This window comes from Castanea sativa, chromosome 9 (genome assembly GCF_040712315.1).
Source record: "Castanea sativa cultivar Marrone di Chiusa Pesio chromosome 9, ASM4071231v1".
NCBI lineage: Eukaryota > Viridiplantae > Streptophyta > Magnoliopsida > Fagales > Fagaceae > Castanea > Castanea sativa.
In genome coordinates this window covers 14,465,001-14,478,973 of record NC_134021.1, presented here as the reverse complement: position 1 = coordinate 14,478,973, position 13,973 = coordinate 14,465,001, and the positions used below count along the sequence as shown (strand labels likewise).

Sequence of the window (13,973 nt, the reverse complement as noted above, 5' to 3'; positions counted from 1 at the left end):
ATGGCGAAGAGACAGACTAACCTGGCAAAGATAGTTCATCCCAGCTCTAAAATTACACACCAAAAGGTGATAAATTTCGTTACCCGAAATCAAAATTTTATTGACTCTCTTTTTTTTTGGTGGTTATTTGATTAAAAGTTACAAAAATATGTTATAGTCTTTGCTAATATACACTACCTCTAATATTCAGAGAACCAATTTGTCCCAAGATCGGTTAAATGACGTGTCAGATGAAATTCTTATCTCGATTCTGTCATTATTGAAGTTGGAAGAAAGGCTGAGAACAAGTATCCTGTCTAGAAGGTGGAGATATTTGTGGACATTTGTGACTTGTAACTTGGTTTTCAATAAATCAAGGTTGCAACCTGTGCGGGAGAAATACAAGTGTCATGAGATTTCTATTGCTGACTTTAGGACGGCGTTGTCTTCTGAAAGATCTAAGTTTATTGTTTGGGTAAATGATGTATTGGAATTGCATCAAGGTGATACTATAGATGAGTTTAGAGTTTTCTTTGACATGGATGGGACATTCTCGGTGGTACTTGACAATTGGATTAGATTTTCAATAAGAAAAAAAGTTAAAAGGCTTTCATTGAATTTGTTGACGTTTGAGCGTCATAAATATTCTCTTACTAGTCAGCCTCTTCAGAGTTACAGTCTTGAATCCTTAACAGACCTCTCTTTGACTTCTGTGGAAGTGACTGGGGAAGTTCTCGAATATATTTTATCCAATTGCCCGTTCATTGAAATATTACATGTGGAGATATCAAGGTCTCTAATGAATTTAAAGACTTCTTGCCCTTTGCCCAAGCTAAAGCATTTAAAGATAATATACTGCCAATATCTCAAACACGTTCAGATTCATGCTATAAATCTGGTTTCTTTCGAATACCTTGGAGGTGAGACAACAAGGATCCTTTTAGGTGATGTTCCCAATTTTGTTTCTCTGTCTGTGATGGGTGGCCACGTTGGCTATTTATTTAAAAATGGTTGCCCAATTTCACATTATTTCTCTCAGCTGGAGACACTTGAATTAGTGATTTTGGTTAGTCAAAAAAATTTCATGATTGTCAACTATATATATATATAATTTTATTTTTCTCATACTGATAATGTTTGTTTATGAATGTGCTATTTTTTCTTGGTTCAATTTTTCGGAGATTTTTCAGGTTCCCCAAATTACCAAAGTTAAGAAATCTTAGGCTACTGAAATTGGATATACATCGACTTTTCATGGATGGCATTCCTTGTTGCACTTCCTTTCTTACGGCAACCCCTATGTTGCAAAGATTTGTGCTCAAGGTAACTCTTATAAATTTAGAGTTGTAAGTTTTATTGTGCTGACATTTTATTATCTACATCTTCACTTAAGCTGTATATTTTATTATCTTAGTATGCATATGTATTATGTAACCACATATTTGCTTTGCTATCAAGTATCAATTGTAGATAAGTCCTACGTAATGTTTTATTGTTGTCTCAATTGTTTATCAAACTCCTTTTGTCAATTACTTGTACAGCCCTTACCTTGTCATTTTTAGTATGTGTTTTTTTGCTGTCTATAGAGGTTATTGGCTTGGTTTAGGTCACACTTGGTGTAACATTAATCATTGTAATATCACTAACTTTTAAATGAATGTGTTTGTTGACTAATCCATTGTTGGCATTGTTTGATTATATCATCATGCAGCATGCTTGCAGTATCAAAGTGATTAGAGCAGTGTTGTTAAAATTGCTGAGCGCACTTAAGCGCAAAGGCCTACTGGAGTCTAGGCGCAAAGCGCAAGCGCGCGCCTGATTGATGTGAAGCGCACATTTAAAAAATTTTAATAAATTAAAAAAAAAAGATTAATGATCAATGCAACAATCAAGTGATCAATTTAATCATATAAATTACAATAAAAAATTTTATATAATTTATATAACATTTATATAATTCTATTGTGCTTTACAAAATATATGCAACCATGATATTTGATGGCAAAACCTGGTTGAATCAAAATAGAAGTATAGAACCAAAAAGGCAAAGGCTAAAAAGTACTAAAATGTTAAGTAATGTTATCTTTGCCTAACAAAATTAATATCTTTGCCTAACAAAATTAATATCTTTGCCTAACAAAATCAATGCAAATATGCAATGAAATCCTGATCTACATAATCATCATCATCCTCATCAAGCAAGGGACCATCATCATTTTCATCACAAGATTTGTAGCCCTCATCATTTTCCTCATCATCTTCATCTCCATCATAAGGAGCATGTTGTAAACTAGAACTTGAGCCTGTAGCTTGTCCTAATGGTCCCATTCTTGATTTGAAGTTGAATCTTTCTTCTTCAACTCCAGAAGCTCTAGCAACACTGCCCCATGTCAAAATATCATCATTAAACACAAGATCATCTTCAGCAAATTCTTCTACTTCATCTTCTTCTACTCTTCCAATCAACCACTCATTGCTATCATCTACATCTTTCAAGGAGATTGGATCAATTGTGTCACACAAATTATATCTCCGCTTCAAGGCTCTATTGTACTTAATATATACCAAATCATTCACCCGGGATTGTGCTAACCTATTTCTTGTCTTGCTATGCACCTACACAATCCATATATCCATATATTAATATGCATATATGATGATATCATGATTATTAAATCATGAAATAAATTTCACAATTAAGTCCCTAACTTTTTAGTCACTCACATGTTTAAACATACTCCAGTTCCGCTCGCACCCTGATGAACTACAAGCTAGGCTATGAACTTTTACAGCAAATTGCTGTAAACTTGGAGTTGAAGCTCCATAAGCAGACCACCAATCAGCTATTAAGGAAAATAAAAAATGGTCTTAACTCTTAAGTCTTAATCCTTAACTCATACTATATAAGAACTAAATAATTTTTCCATTTAATAAAATGGGCAAACTAATAAGTAACAACTAACAAAAGCTAACAAAGCAAATACCTAGTGCTTTTTTCTTTCTCTGCCTCTTAGCCATTTCCAACCCAAAGAGGCCCTCTTCTCTATTATATAATGTCAACTCTTCAAGAATCTTATCTTGTTGATTAATGTTTGGAACCAACCTTTGTATGCATTTGTATAGGCCAGCCATCACCTCTTTATCTCGCTCAATTTTAGAGCGATTATCATAAAAAAAATTATGGATTCAAGAAATAGCCAGCCACATGCAAAGGTCGATGGAGTTGACAGTCCCACCTTCGACCTATTATTTCAAAATTTTCTTTGTATCTTTCTTCCCTTCTATTAAAATATTTTTCAATTGCTTCTTTAGCTTGATCGATAGCCTCATAAATGTATCCCATGGCAGACCTTTTCTCCTCATCAACCAATCGAAGCACACGAACAATAAGACCTGACACTTTAAGGTATAGACAACAGTGTTCCAAAATGTAGGCATTAGAACTGTTTGAGCCACCCTTTTTCCTGTTAGCTCCTTTGCCCACTTGCTACAAGTCCAATCCTCTGAAGTAAACATCTTTCTCAAGTTTTCCTTTTGCTTATGTATACTTCATAATGTGAGAAATGATTTAGCAAATCGAGTTTTAGCGGGCCTAAGCAAGTTCCTTTGCCCTGTAAACTGTCTCATCATGTTTATGAGACCAGTTCGATTATATATATACCCAGTAAGCTTAATTGCCCTTTTTATTTTTCTCATGATTGTAGGAAGCTTTGCAATGTCTTCCAACATCAAATCCAAACAATGGGTAGCATATGGGGTCTAATACAAACGAGGTCTTTTTGCCTTCAATAATCGTCCTAATAATGTAAAAATATAAGTAGGACTATTAGTAACAATTAAGAAAAAATAAAAATAAAATATGAATACTATTTTCTAATTTCATGAGATTAAGATATATAGTTCTATATATAACTTCTTACCTACCATCACATAACTTCAGTCTTTATCACTTATAACTTGTACAACTTTATCTTCTCCAATTTTCTCCACCATGCTATCAAGTGGTTGAGACATCCTTTCTTCGGTCTTCATATATGAAGACGCATCAATAAACTCGATAAACATGCTTCCCTTAGAGCAATTCACCAAGAAATTTATCAAAGATCTATGAATTTTATCTTTCCATCCATCAGACATAATGGAACATCCAGTTCTTGCCCATTCTTCTTTATGGCTATTCATTTTATCATTGGTGTGGACCACTTCCTTTTTCAATAAAGGAACTCTCATTTCATGGTAGCCTGGGGGCTTCATACCAACTCCATATCGTCCAATGGATTGAATTGTAGCATTGAAACTATCATAATTAACAGCATTGAATGGAATTGTTGCTTCATACATCCACCTTGCTATATCAACACAAGCCTTTTCTCTTAACTCTTTCTTGTAAGCATCATTAATTGTTGTTTGGACCCCCTTTCCACTCTTTCCCATTTTTGCTGATTTAGGAGGAGAGACAAATGCATCCATAGGACCTACATGCCTTGGTTTCTTTTTACTAGTGCCACTGCCACCTACATTTTGCACTCATTTGCCACAAGCATCAACTTTAGCAACCTCATCCTCCTCTTCTTCATCAAAAGCGACATCATCAAATTTAGCCGTCAAATTTACTTGCTCTTTTTCTGTTTTTTTTTTCTCAGCATATATTGATTAACATCTTCCTTCACATGTTCAGGGCACTTTTGACAGCCAACAACAGCTCTATAACCTCCAACCAAGTGTTGCTTAAGTCTATAAGCCCCTCCTTTTGCAACTTTCCCACATAAATTGCAAGTTAAATCATTTTTATTGTTTTGATTAGCTAGATCCGCATACTTCCATGCAATATCTTTTCTTGAATTTGAATCTCCAGTAGCCATAATGCATTAATACCTTATAACTAATTACTAACATTAGTTAATAATTTAATCACTTAATAAATTTAAGAAAAATTCAATATGAGTCTAAGTGCTATGTTGACATCTATAAAAGTAACTAAAGTTACTAAACAATTAACACATATAAATAATTTCATACATTCATACATGTTTATTTATTTATTTTCATGAATGGCCCAACTAAGAAAGAGAGGAGCTTTGGGTTTCATTAATGAGGGAAAAAATGGAATAGCTTTAAGAAGAAGAAGAAGAAGAAACAGAGGAGCTATTGACTGGGTCATGGGTTTCAAAATGAGGAGAGAGAGAGAGAGAGAGAGAGAGAGAGAGAGAATGGAACAGGTTTAAGAAAAGAAAAAAAACAAAAGAAGAAAGAGGAGTCATGTGACTGTGTCATGGGTTTCAGAATAAGGGGAAAAAGAGAGAGAAAGAGGAAGATGATAGGATTAGTGCCCTTAAATCCTATTGTATGATGCTATGTATGTTATTATTTATGACATTATGTATGACTTAATGTTGTGTTTAATAAAGTTGTTTTGTTATTATCTAAAAATAAAGGTAACATAAATATTGAGACATTATCATATAGTCCATGAGATGCACAGTATGTGATTTATGTGAAAAGTCACAGAAGATATAAATCACAAGTTCTTTGTAAACTTAGAATTGTAGTTCGTAGTCGGTGATGAAATTTGGTATTTCATCTGCGAAGACTATAGCATATCAACTAAGATGATTTGTCTTGATCATGGAAATAAAGATTTTTAGTTGATATGTTGATATGTTTTAAGAGTAAAAAATATATTGAACTGGACCAATGTGAGATTTATTATTCTCCTAATGACTGTCAAATGAATAATAAACTCACGACTTGTATTTATATGAACTCTTAATCCTGAGAGAATAATGGACTTGATCATGAGATGTAGATTGCTTTGATGTATCAGGAGTGAGATCTTGAGTTATGGTTGAAACCTCAGTATGTTGGGTAACCACATTTAATATTAATGGAACATATATTCTCAAGATGGAATTCATAGTCTCTTAACGGAGATACAAAATATTCCTTTGAGATAAGTTTAATGAGTTTCTTATTCAGAATATTAGGTTTAACTACTCTAGTAAATTGTTGCTAGAGTATATATTTATGAAATTGAATTTCATAAATATATGATGAATAACTTAAAGGATTAAACTGGGTACTCAAGGATAAGATATAGTAATTTACAAAGTGGCAGTCTACATTCAGGACTTTGTGTTACTATGAATATTTTATGAAGGGGTTGCATGTACGATAAAGTCTTGGAATATAATTTATAAATAAGACCTAGAGTGCAAATATATTTATATAGTGGTATTAAATATAGTTAATGGTAACTTTGGACTTGTCAAGAGTTGACAGAAAAGTCCAAGGCCCATTGGAGCTAGTGTCTTATTGGTCCATTTTGGTCCCACTCCAAGCCACACACTTAAGTCCAATTGGAAAGGCCCAAAAGGCTAGCCTAATTAAATAATCAGTTATAAGGAGAGAAACATACAGAATTTAAATATATGAAAAAGAGAAACATCATTGTGAAGTGGCGTGTATGTGAGAGTGAGACACTCTATCATTCTCCTTTTGAAACTAATTGAGAGATCACACATCTTGGGCGTTAGTGGAATTGAAGTGAAGATTGAAAGTGTTCCCAAGTGCTTCTGATCTTGAGTTTTGAAATTCACCACTTCAACTTATACTCTCTTGTTTTATATTCTGAAACTTACATAGTACATGTTAACAATTACGAATGAAGTAGATCCATTTATATTCCGCTGCGTACATACATTTTTCCTTCAAATGGTATCAGAGCAGTATTCATTTTGAATCTGTATAACATGTTTTGTGAGTTTTGGAATTAGAAATAATAGTTTCATTATGTTAGAAGATTATATATGTATTTAATTTTCTGCATGGTTGTTGAAACTATGATTTGATAAAAACTGATATTGATGTTATGATGTTGTTTAAATTTGAATTTAAGTATGTTAAATTGATCTTTAAGGCTATAGTATCAATGAAATTCAGTTTTGATATCAAATTCCATTTATTATGTTCATATGGTGGTTGTTTGTTCATGGAAAACCGTTGGAAACGTTTCAGATCTTCTCTTTAAAAACTGAAAACACGGGTTTCTCGCGGGTAAGCCTTACTCGCGAGCTAGTCATGAAAGTTTCTGTCTGAATTTTGTTCTTGTGCAAAAACTTTCGCGGGTAAGCTCCACTCGTGAGACAGTAGCGAAACTCTCTGTCTGAAATTTTGTGTTTTCATTTTTTGCTTTAATTCATTTTCGTGGGAAGAGCTTAGTCGCGAGCTACCCGCGAAAATGCCACTGAAGGAAATTTTAAACCTTTTCTAAATGTCTTCAAATGTATAAAGTGCAAGGCTATGTGTAATTTGTTTATGCATGTTTTAAATTAAGAACCTTTATCTTAAAACATGTAGTGGGAGAGAGATACAAGGGTTGGATCTCACGGCATCCATTATTGGTTCATAGTAGTGTGAAATATATACTTTGTCTTTGCCTCAAGCTTAGCATTCCATGCGGAGAGTATTTATTTCATAGTCCTACAAGATTGGATTTATTGGTTTATAGTGGTTTGATCAAACGCCTTGTCTTAGCTTCGAGCTTTGCATTCCATGCGGAGGGTGTTTTATCATGGTACTACAAAATAAGTCTGTTAAACGGATGAAATTTGGCTAAACACGATTCTAGACAATGGTATACACTAGACTAAGTATTATAGTATCCTCTATGTTGAGATCTTACTATTATTACTTAGAAGCTAAATGTAAAACGGCATCTTATTAGTGTTTGATAAGAGTTATCATGATAGCACTAATAATGAGAATAGTTCTCAATCAATCATAGTATTTAATGTTCACTCTATGCTGAGGGATATTGAATATGGGATTGGATTGTCGTTGCATATATTGTGTTATGGTTTTATTAAGGTTCCATACTATATGTTTATATGCTAAATTGATAATGTCTAGTTTATTTATTATATTCATGTTTATTATTTTAAGATTTGAACATGGCATCATTTAGCCCATTTGTTTCTATTCTTAATCAAAACAAACTGACTGGATCAAACTATGTTGACTGGAAAAGAAATTTGGACATTGTTTTAACAGCTGAAGAGCACAAATATGTGCTTACTCAACCATGTCCTAGCTTTCCTTCATTAGATGCTCCTCTTGAGGAAAAACAACGATATGATCGTTGGCAGAAATCTAATGAAATGACCAAGTGCTATATTCTAGCATCTATCTCAAATGTTCTACAGCATCAAATGTAGGATGTAGAACTAGTTTCGGACATTATGCATAGTCTGAAGGAGATGTTTGGTGAGTAAGGTTGTTCAACAAGGCAAGAAACCATGAGACAAATTTATAATACCAAAATGGCTGAAGGTACTTCAGTTAGGGAGCATTGTCTTACAATGATCTCTAATCTGAATACATTAGAGATTTTAGGTGCCGACATTGATGGAGAATCCCAAGTGGATATGATAATCCAGTCACTATCGTAATCATTCAAGGAATTCAGACTAAATTATAATATGAACAAAAATGTTTATTCTTTGTCTGAATTAATAAATGAGTTAATGGCGGCGGAAGGTATCCTTGGTACTTCTAGTGTTGAAGCCAATGTGGGTGAAGCCAATGTGGGTGAAACTTCTACTTCTCAACCTAAGTCGAAAGGCAAGGGTAAGAAAAAGAAGAAGAAGGACTTTATTAAGCAGGATGGTAAGCAAATTGCCTTTGGAGTTGCCGACAAAGGAAAGAAGCTTAAAGGAAAGTGTTTTCATTGTGGTGAAAAAGGACATTGGAAGAGAAATTTTCCAAAGTTTAAGGCTGCCAAGAACAAGGGTATGAATACTTCGTTTCTTCTTGAAATATGTTTGGTACAGAATCCTATGGATTCTTGGTGTGTGGATTCAGGTTGTACTAATCATATCTGCAATTCTTTGTAGGGGTTTCAGGAGACTAGAAAGCTGAATGAAGGGAAATTGTTTCTTACTTTAGTGGATGGGAGTAGAGTTCTAGTTGTAGCTGTTAGTGTTGTTAATTTATGTTTCGAGTCTAGGGTTTTAATATTACAAGACTGTCTGTTTGTACCTAATGTTCGTAGGAATTTAATTTCAGCAACTTACTTAGGTAAACATGGGTATTGTATTATCTTGAAAGACAATGTTATAATAAAGAATGATAAAATGTTTATCTGTTCTGGCAATATTGTAGATGGTCTTTATATTTTAACTCCTGATAAGCATGAATTATACAATTCTGAATTAGATAATAATTCACATGTGAAATCATTAAAGAGAAAGTTTCATTCTACTAATGAAGAGAAATTTTCATTCTACTAGTGAAGCATATCTTTGGCACTTGCGTTTGGGTCATATTAATTCAAACAAAATTCAAAGACTTATCAAAGATGGACTCTTGGAGCCCATGGAATTTGATGAATTTCCGGTTTGCAAATCTTGTTTGGAAGGTAAAATGACCAAACGACTTTTTAATGCAAAAGGTAGAAGAGCTCAAGATTTGCTGGAATTAGTACATTCAGATGTATGTGGGCTTATGTCAATCCAAGCAAGAGGTGGTTATGAGCATTTCATTACTTTCACTGATGATTACTCTAGATTTGGTTATGTGTACCTAATGAAACGGAAGTCCGAAACTTTTGACAAGTTCAAAGAGTTTAGGGTTGAAGTTGAGAATCAATTAGGTAAATGCATAAAGGCCATTCGATCTGATCGAGGTGACAAATACCTTCTTGGGGATTTTAAGGATTACTTGACTGAAAATAGGATTATGTCCCAGTTGACTGCACCTGGAACTCCACAACAAAATGGTGTAGCAAAAAGAAGGAATATGACTCTTTTAGATATGGTTAGATCCATGATAAGTTATTCCACTCTACCAATTTCATTTTGGGAATATGCCTTAAGTACTGCAATATATCTTCTGAATTTAGTACTTTCGAAGTTTGTTCCTAAAACACCTGTAGAGTTGTGGAATGGGCGTAAGCCTAGTATGAGACATCTCCATATTTGGGGCTGTCCAGTACATGTGTTAAAAGGAAAGTCTAACAAGTTACAGTCTAAAACAGAAGTGGATTTCTTTGTAGGGTATCCAAAAGGAACAGTTGAAGGTTTATTCTATAGTCATAAGGATAATAAAGTGTTTGTTAGAACAAATGCCAAATTCTTGGAAAATGACTATATGAATAATTTTACTCCTAGAAGTAGAGTTGTGTTGGCTGAAATGAATGAACCTGTAGTTAAACAATCAATGTATGAAACTATGGATGATGTGGTTGTATTAGATACACCAAAAGATACTACTCATGAGATGTCTAGTACATAGGTGCCTTGTCGTAGTGGGAGAATTGTTCGGCCTCTTGTGAGATTTATAGGTTTGGGAGAAACTTATGAAGCTATCTTAGAAGAGGCTGAATCGGATCCCTACACTTATGATGAAGCAATAAATGATATAGATGTACATCATTGGGTTCAAGTTATGAAATCTGAATTAGATTCTATATATTCCAATCAAGTTTGGGATCTTGTAGAAGTGCCTAACGGCATTAAACCTTTTGGTTGCAAATGGGTTTACAAGAGGAATAGATGGATAGATGGAAATGTTGAAACCTTTAAAGTAAGACTAGTAGCGAAAGGGTATACACAAAAAGAAGGCATTAACTACAATGAAACTTTTTCGCTAGTAGTCATGCTTAAATCTATTAGAATTCTCTTATCCATTGCTGCTCATTATGATTATGAGATTTGGAAAATGGATGTCAAGACTGCATTTCTTAATGGCAATCTTGAAGAAGAAATCTACATGCTGCAACCAAAAGGTTTCATAACAAAGAACCAAGAGCATATGGTATGCAAGTTGAAAAGGTCCATTTATGGACTTAAGCAAACATCTAGGTCATGGAACATCAGATTCGATTAGGCAATCAAATCATTTGGTTTTGAACAAAATCTTGATGAACCATGTGTGTACAAAAGACATCAAGATAAAGTAGTAATGTTCTTAGTACTTTATGTTAATGACATTCTACTAATTAGAAATGATGTAGGAGTAATGTTATCAGTTAAAGTTTGGTTGTCAAGTTAATTTGATATGAAGGACTTGGGTGAAGCTAACTATATTTTAGGGATCAAGCTTTGGCGAGATTGAAAGAATAAGATGTTAGGTTTGTCACAAGATGGATATATAGATAAGGTTCTAGAACGGTTTAGCATGCAAAACTCCAAGAAATGATTACTTCTTTATAGACATGGAGTTCCTCTATCTGATGACCAAAGGCCTAAGACTCAAGAGGAAGAAAACATGATGAGATAGGTTCCTTATGCTTTTGCGGTAGGAAGTCTAATGTATGCCATGCTTTGTACTAGACCGGATATTTGTTATTCAATTGGCATGGTCAGCCGATATCAATCAAATCCAAGACTAAAATATTGGCAAGTTGTAAAGTATATTCTCAAGTATCTTAGGAGAATGAGAGATTATATGCTTGTTTACTGGTGTAAGGATTTGATTCTCATTGGCTATACAGATTTAGATTTTCAGTTGGATCTAGATTTCAGAAAAATCCATGTCAGGATGTATTTTCACCTTGGGAGGTAAAATAATAAGTTAGAGGAGTGTTAAGCAATCTTGTATTGTAGACTCCACCATGGAAGCCGAATATGTTGCTGCTTGTGAGGCAGCAAAAGAGACTGTTTGGCTCAAGAAATTCCTTTCTGATCTTGATGTTATGAGAATTAAGCAAGTTCCTATTACATTGTTCTGCGATAATAGTGGAGCAGTTGCACAATCCAAGGATCCAAGAAACCACAAAAAAGAAAAACACATAGAGAGAAAATATCACATCATTCGAGACATTTTTGCTCGTGGAGATGTGGTAGTAGCAAAGATTGATGGTGCAAAGAATCTAGCGGATCCTTTTACTAAAGTCTTACCCCAAAGGACTTTCGAGTCACATTTGGAGGAGATGAGAGTTAGATTAGTGCACAATAGTCTTTAGGGCAAGTGGGAGATTGTTAGGATTAGTGTTCTTAAATCCTATTGTATGATGTTATGTATGTTATTATTTATGACATTATGTATGACTTAATGTTGTGTTTAATAAAGTTATTTTGTTATTATCTAAAAATAAAGGTAACATGAATATTGAAACATTATCATATAGTCCATGAGATGCATAATATGTGATTTATGTGAACAGTCACAGAAGATATAAATCACAAGTTCTTTGTAAACTCAGAATTGTAGTTCGTAGTCGATGATGAAATTGGGCATTTCATCTACGAAGACTATAACATATCAACTAAGATGATTTGTCTGGATCATGGAAATGGAGATTTCTAGTTGATATGTCGATATGTTTTAAGAGTTAAAATATATTGAATTGGACCAGTGTGAGATTCATTATTCTCCTAACGACTGTCAAATATATAATAAACTCACGACTTGTATTTACATGAACTCTTAATCCTGAAAGAATAATAGACTTGATCATGAGATATAGGTTGGTTTGATGTATAAGGAGTGAGATCTTGAGTTATGGTCAAAACCTCAGTATGTTGGGCAACCACATTTAATGTTGATGGAACATATATTCTCAAGATGTAATTCATAGTCTCTTAACGGAGATACAAAATATTCTTTTGAGATAAGTTTAATAGGTTTGTTATTCAGAATGTTAGGCCTAACTACTCTAGTAAATTGTTGTTAGAGTATATATTTATGAAATTGGATTTCATAAATATATGATGAATAACTTAAAGGATTAAATCGGGTATTCAAGAATAAGATGTAGTAATTTACAAAGTGGCAGTCTACATTCATGACTTTGTGTTACTATGAATATTTTATGAAGGGGTTGCATGTACAATAAAGTCTTGGGATATAATTAATAAATAAGGTCTAGAGTACAACTATATCTATATAGTGGTATTAAATATGGTTAATAGTAATTTTGGACTTGTCAAGAGTTGACAGAAAAGCCCAAAACCCATTGGAGCTAGTATTTTATTGGTCCCTTTTGGTCCCACTCTAAGCCACACACTTAAGCCCAATTGGAAAGGCCCAAAAGGCTAGCCCAATTAGATAATCAATTATAAGAAGAGAAACATATATAATTTTTATATATGAAAAAGAGAAACATCATTGTGAAGTGGTGTGTATGTGAGAGTGAGACACTCTATCATTTTCATTTTGAAACTGATTGAGAGACCACACATTTTGGGTGTTAGTGGAATTGGAGTGAAGATTGAAAGTGTTCCCAAGTGCTTTTGATTTTGAGTTTTGAAATTCACCGCTTCAAGGTATACTCTCTTGTTCTATATTTTGAAACTTACATAGTACATGCTAACAATTATGAATGAAATAGATCTGTTTATTTTTCGCTGTGTACATGCATTTTTCCTTAAGAAGAGAAGAAGATTGAGGACTGGGTTTCAAAAAGAGTAAAAAAAGAAAGGTTTAAAAAGGAAGAATAAGAGAGAGAGAGAGAGAGAGAGAGAGAGAGAGAGAGAGAGAGATGTACCTTTGAATCTTTGAGCTTGATACCGAGAGAGCACTGTGATTGGGAGGGAGCAGTGGGGTTAGGAGTGTCTGATTTAGTGTTTGTTTGTGTGGTTGTGGTTAAAAGTTCAAAAATATCTAAAGTGATATGTTTAGGTGTATGGTAGTACACCACACTATTAGTGATGAGAATCAACAAGCATTCAATGATCCATTGCATGTTCAAGTTGGGCCTATTACGATAACAAGATCCAAGAAGATCAAAGAAGCACTAAATGGGTTGATTCAAGAAATTTGGGCTAATTCTAATGCAGGACATTTCAAGCTTGGCCCAAAGAAAGATAAAGGCGTAATAAATTTAATCCAAGCTACTGAAGGCTGATCTAGCTTAATTGGGCGTGATTTATGGCGTGGATTAATGGCTGATTGACTTTCCAGTTTTATATCAGATAATATAGATTTTTTCCTATTCTAGAGTTGCTATTTCAGACAAAATCTAGCTGAATTTAGGGTTTTTATTATTTAGAACG

At 33.7% G+C, this 13,973-nt stretch overlaps 1 protein-coding gene across 1 annotated transcript in view; it reads left to right on the top strand.

Moving 5' to 3' along the window:
• The window catches only part of LOC142610173 (FBD-associated F-box protein At2g26860-like), a 38,914-nt gene continuing 24,941 nt past the window's right edge, over positions 1-13,973 (top strand). The window contains exons 1-3 of the mRNA XM_075781917.1: positions 1-66; positions 191-1,043; positions 1,151-1,302. Coding sequence (XP_075638032.1) covers positions 1-66; positions 191-1,043; positions 1,151-1,302 — 1,071 coding nt within the window. The remainder of the gene's footprint in view (positions 67-190; positions 1,044-1,150; positions 1,303-13,973) is intronic.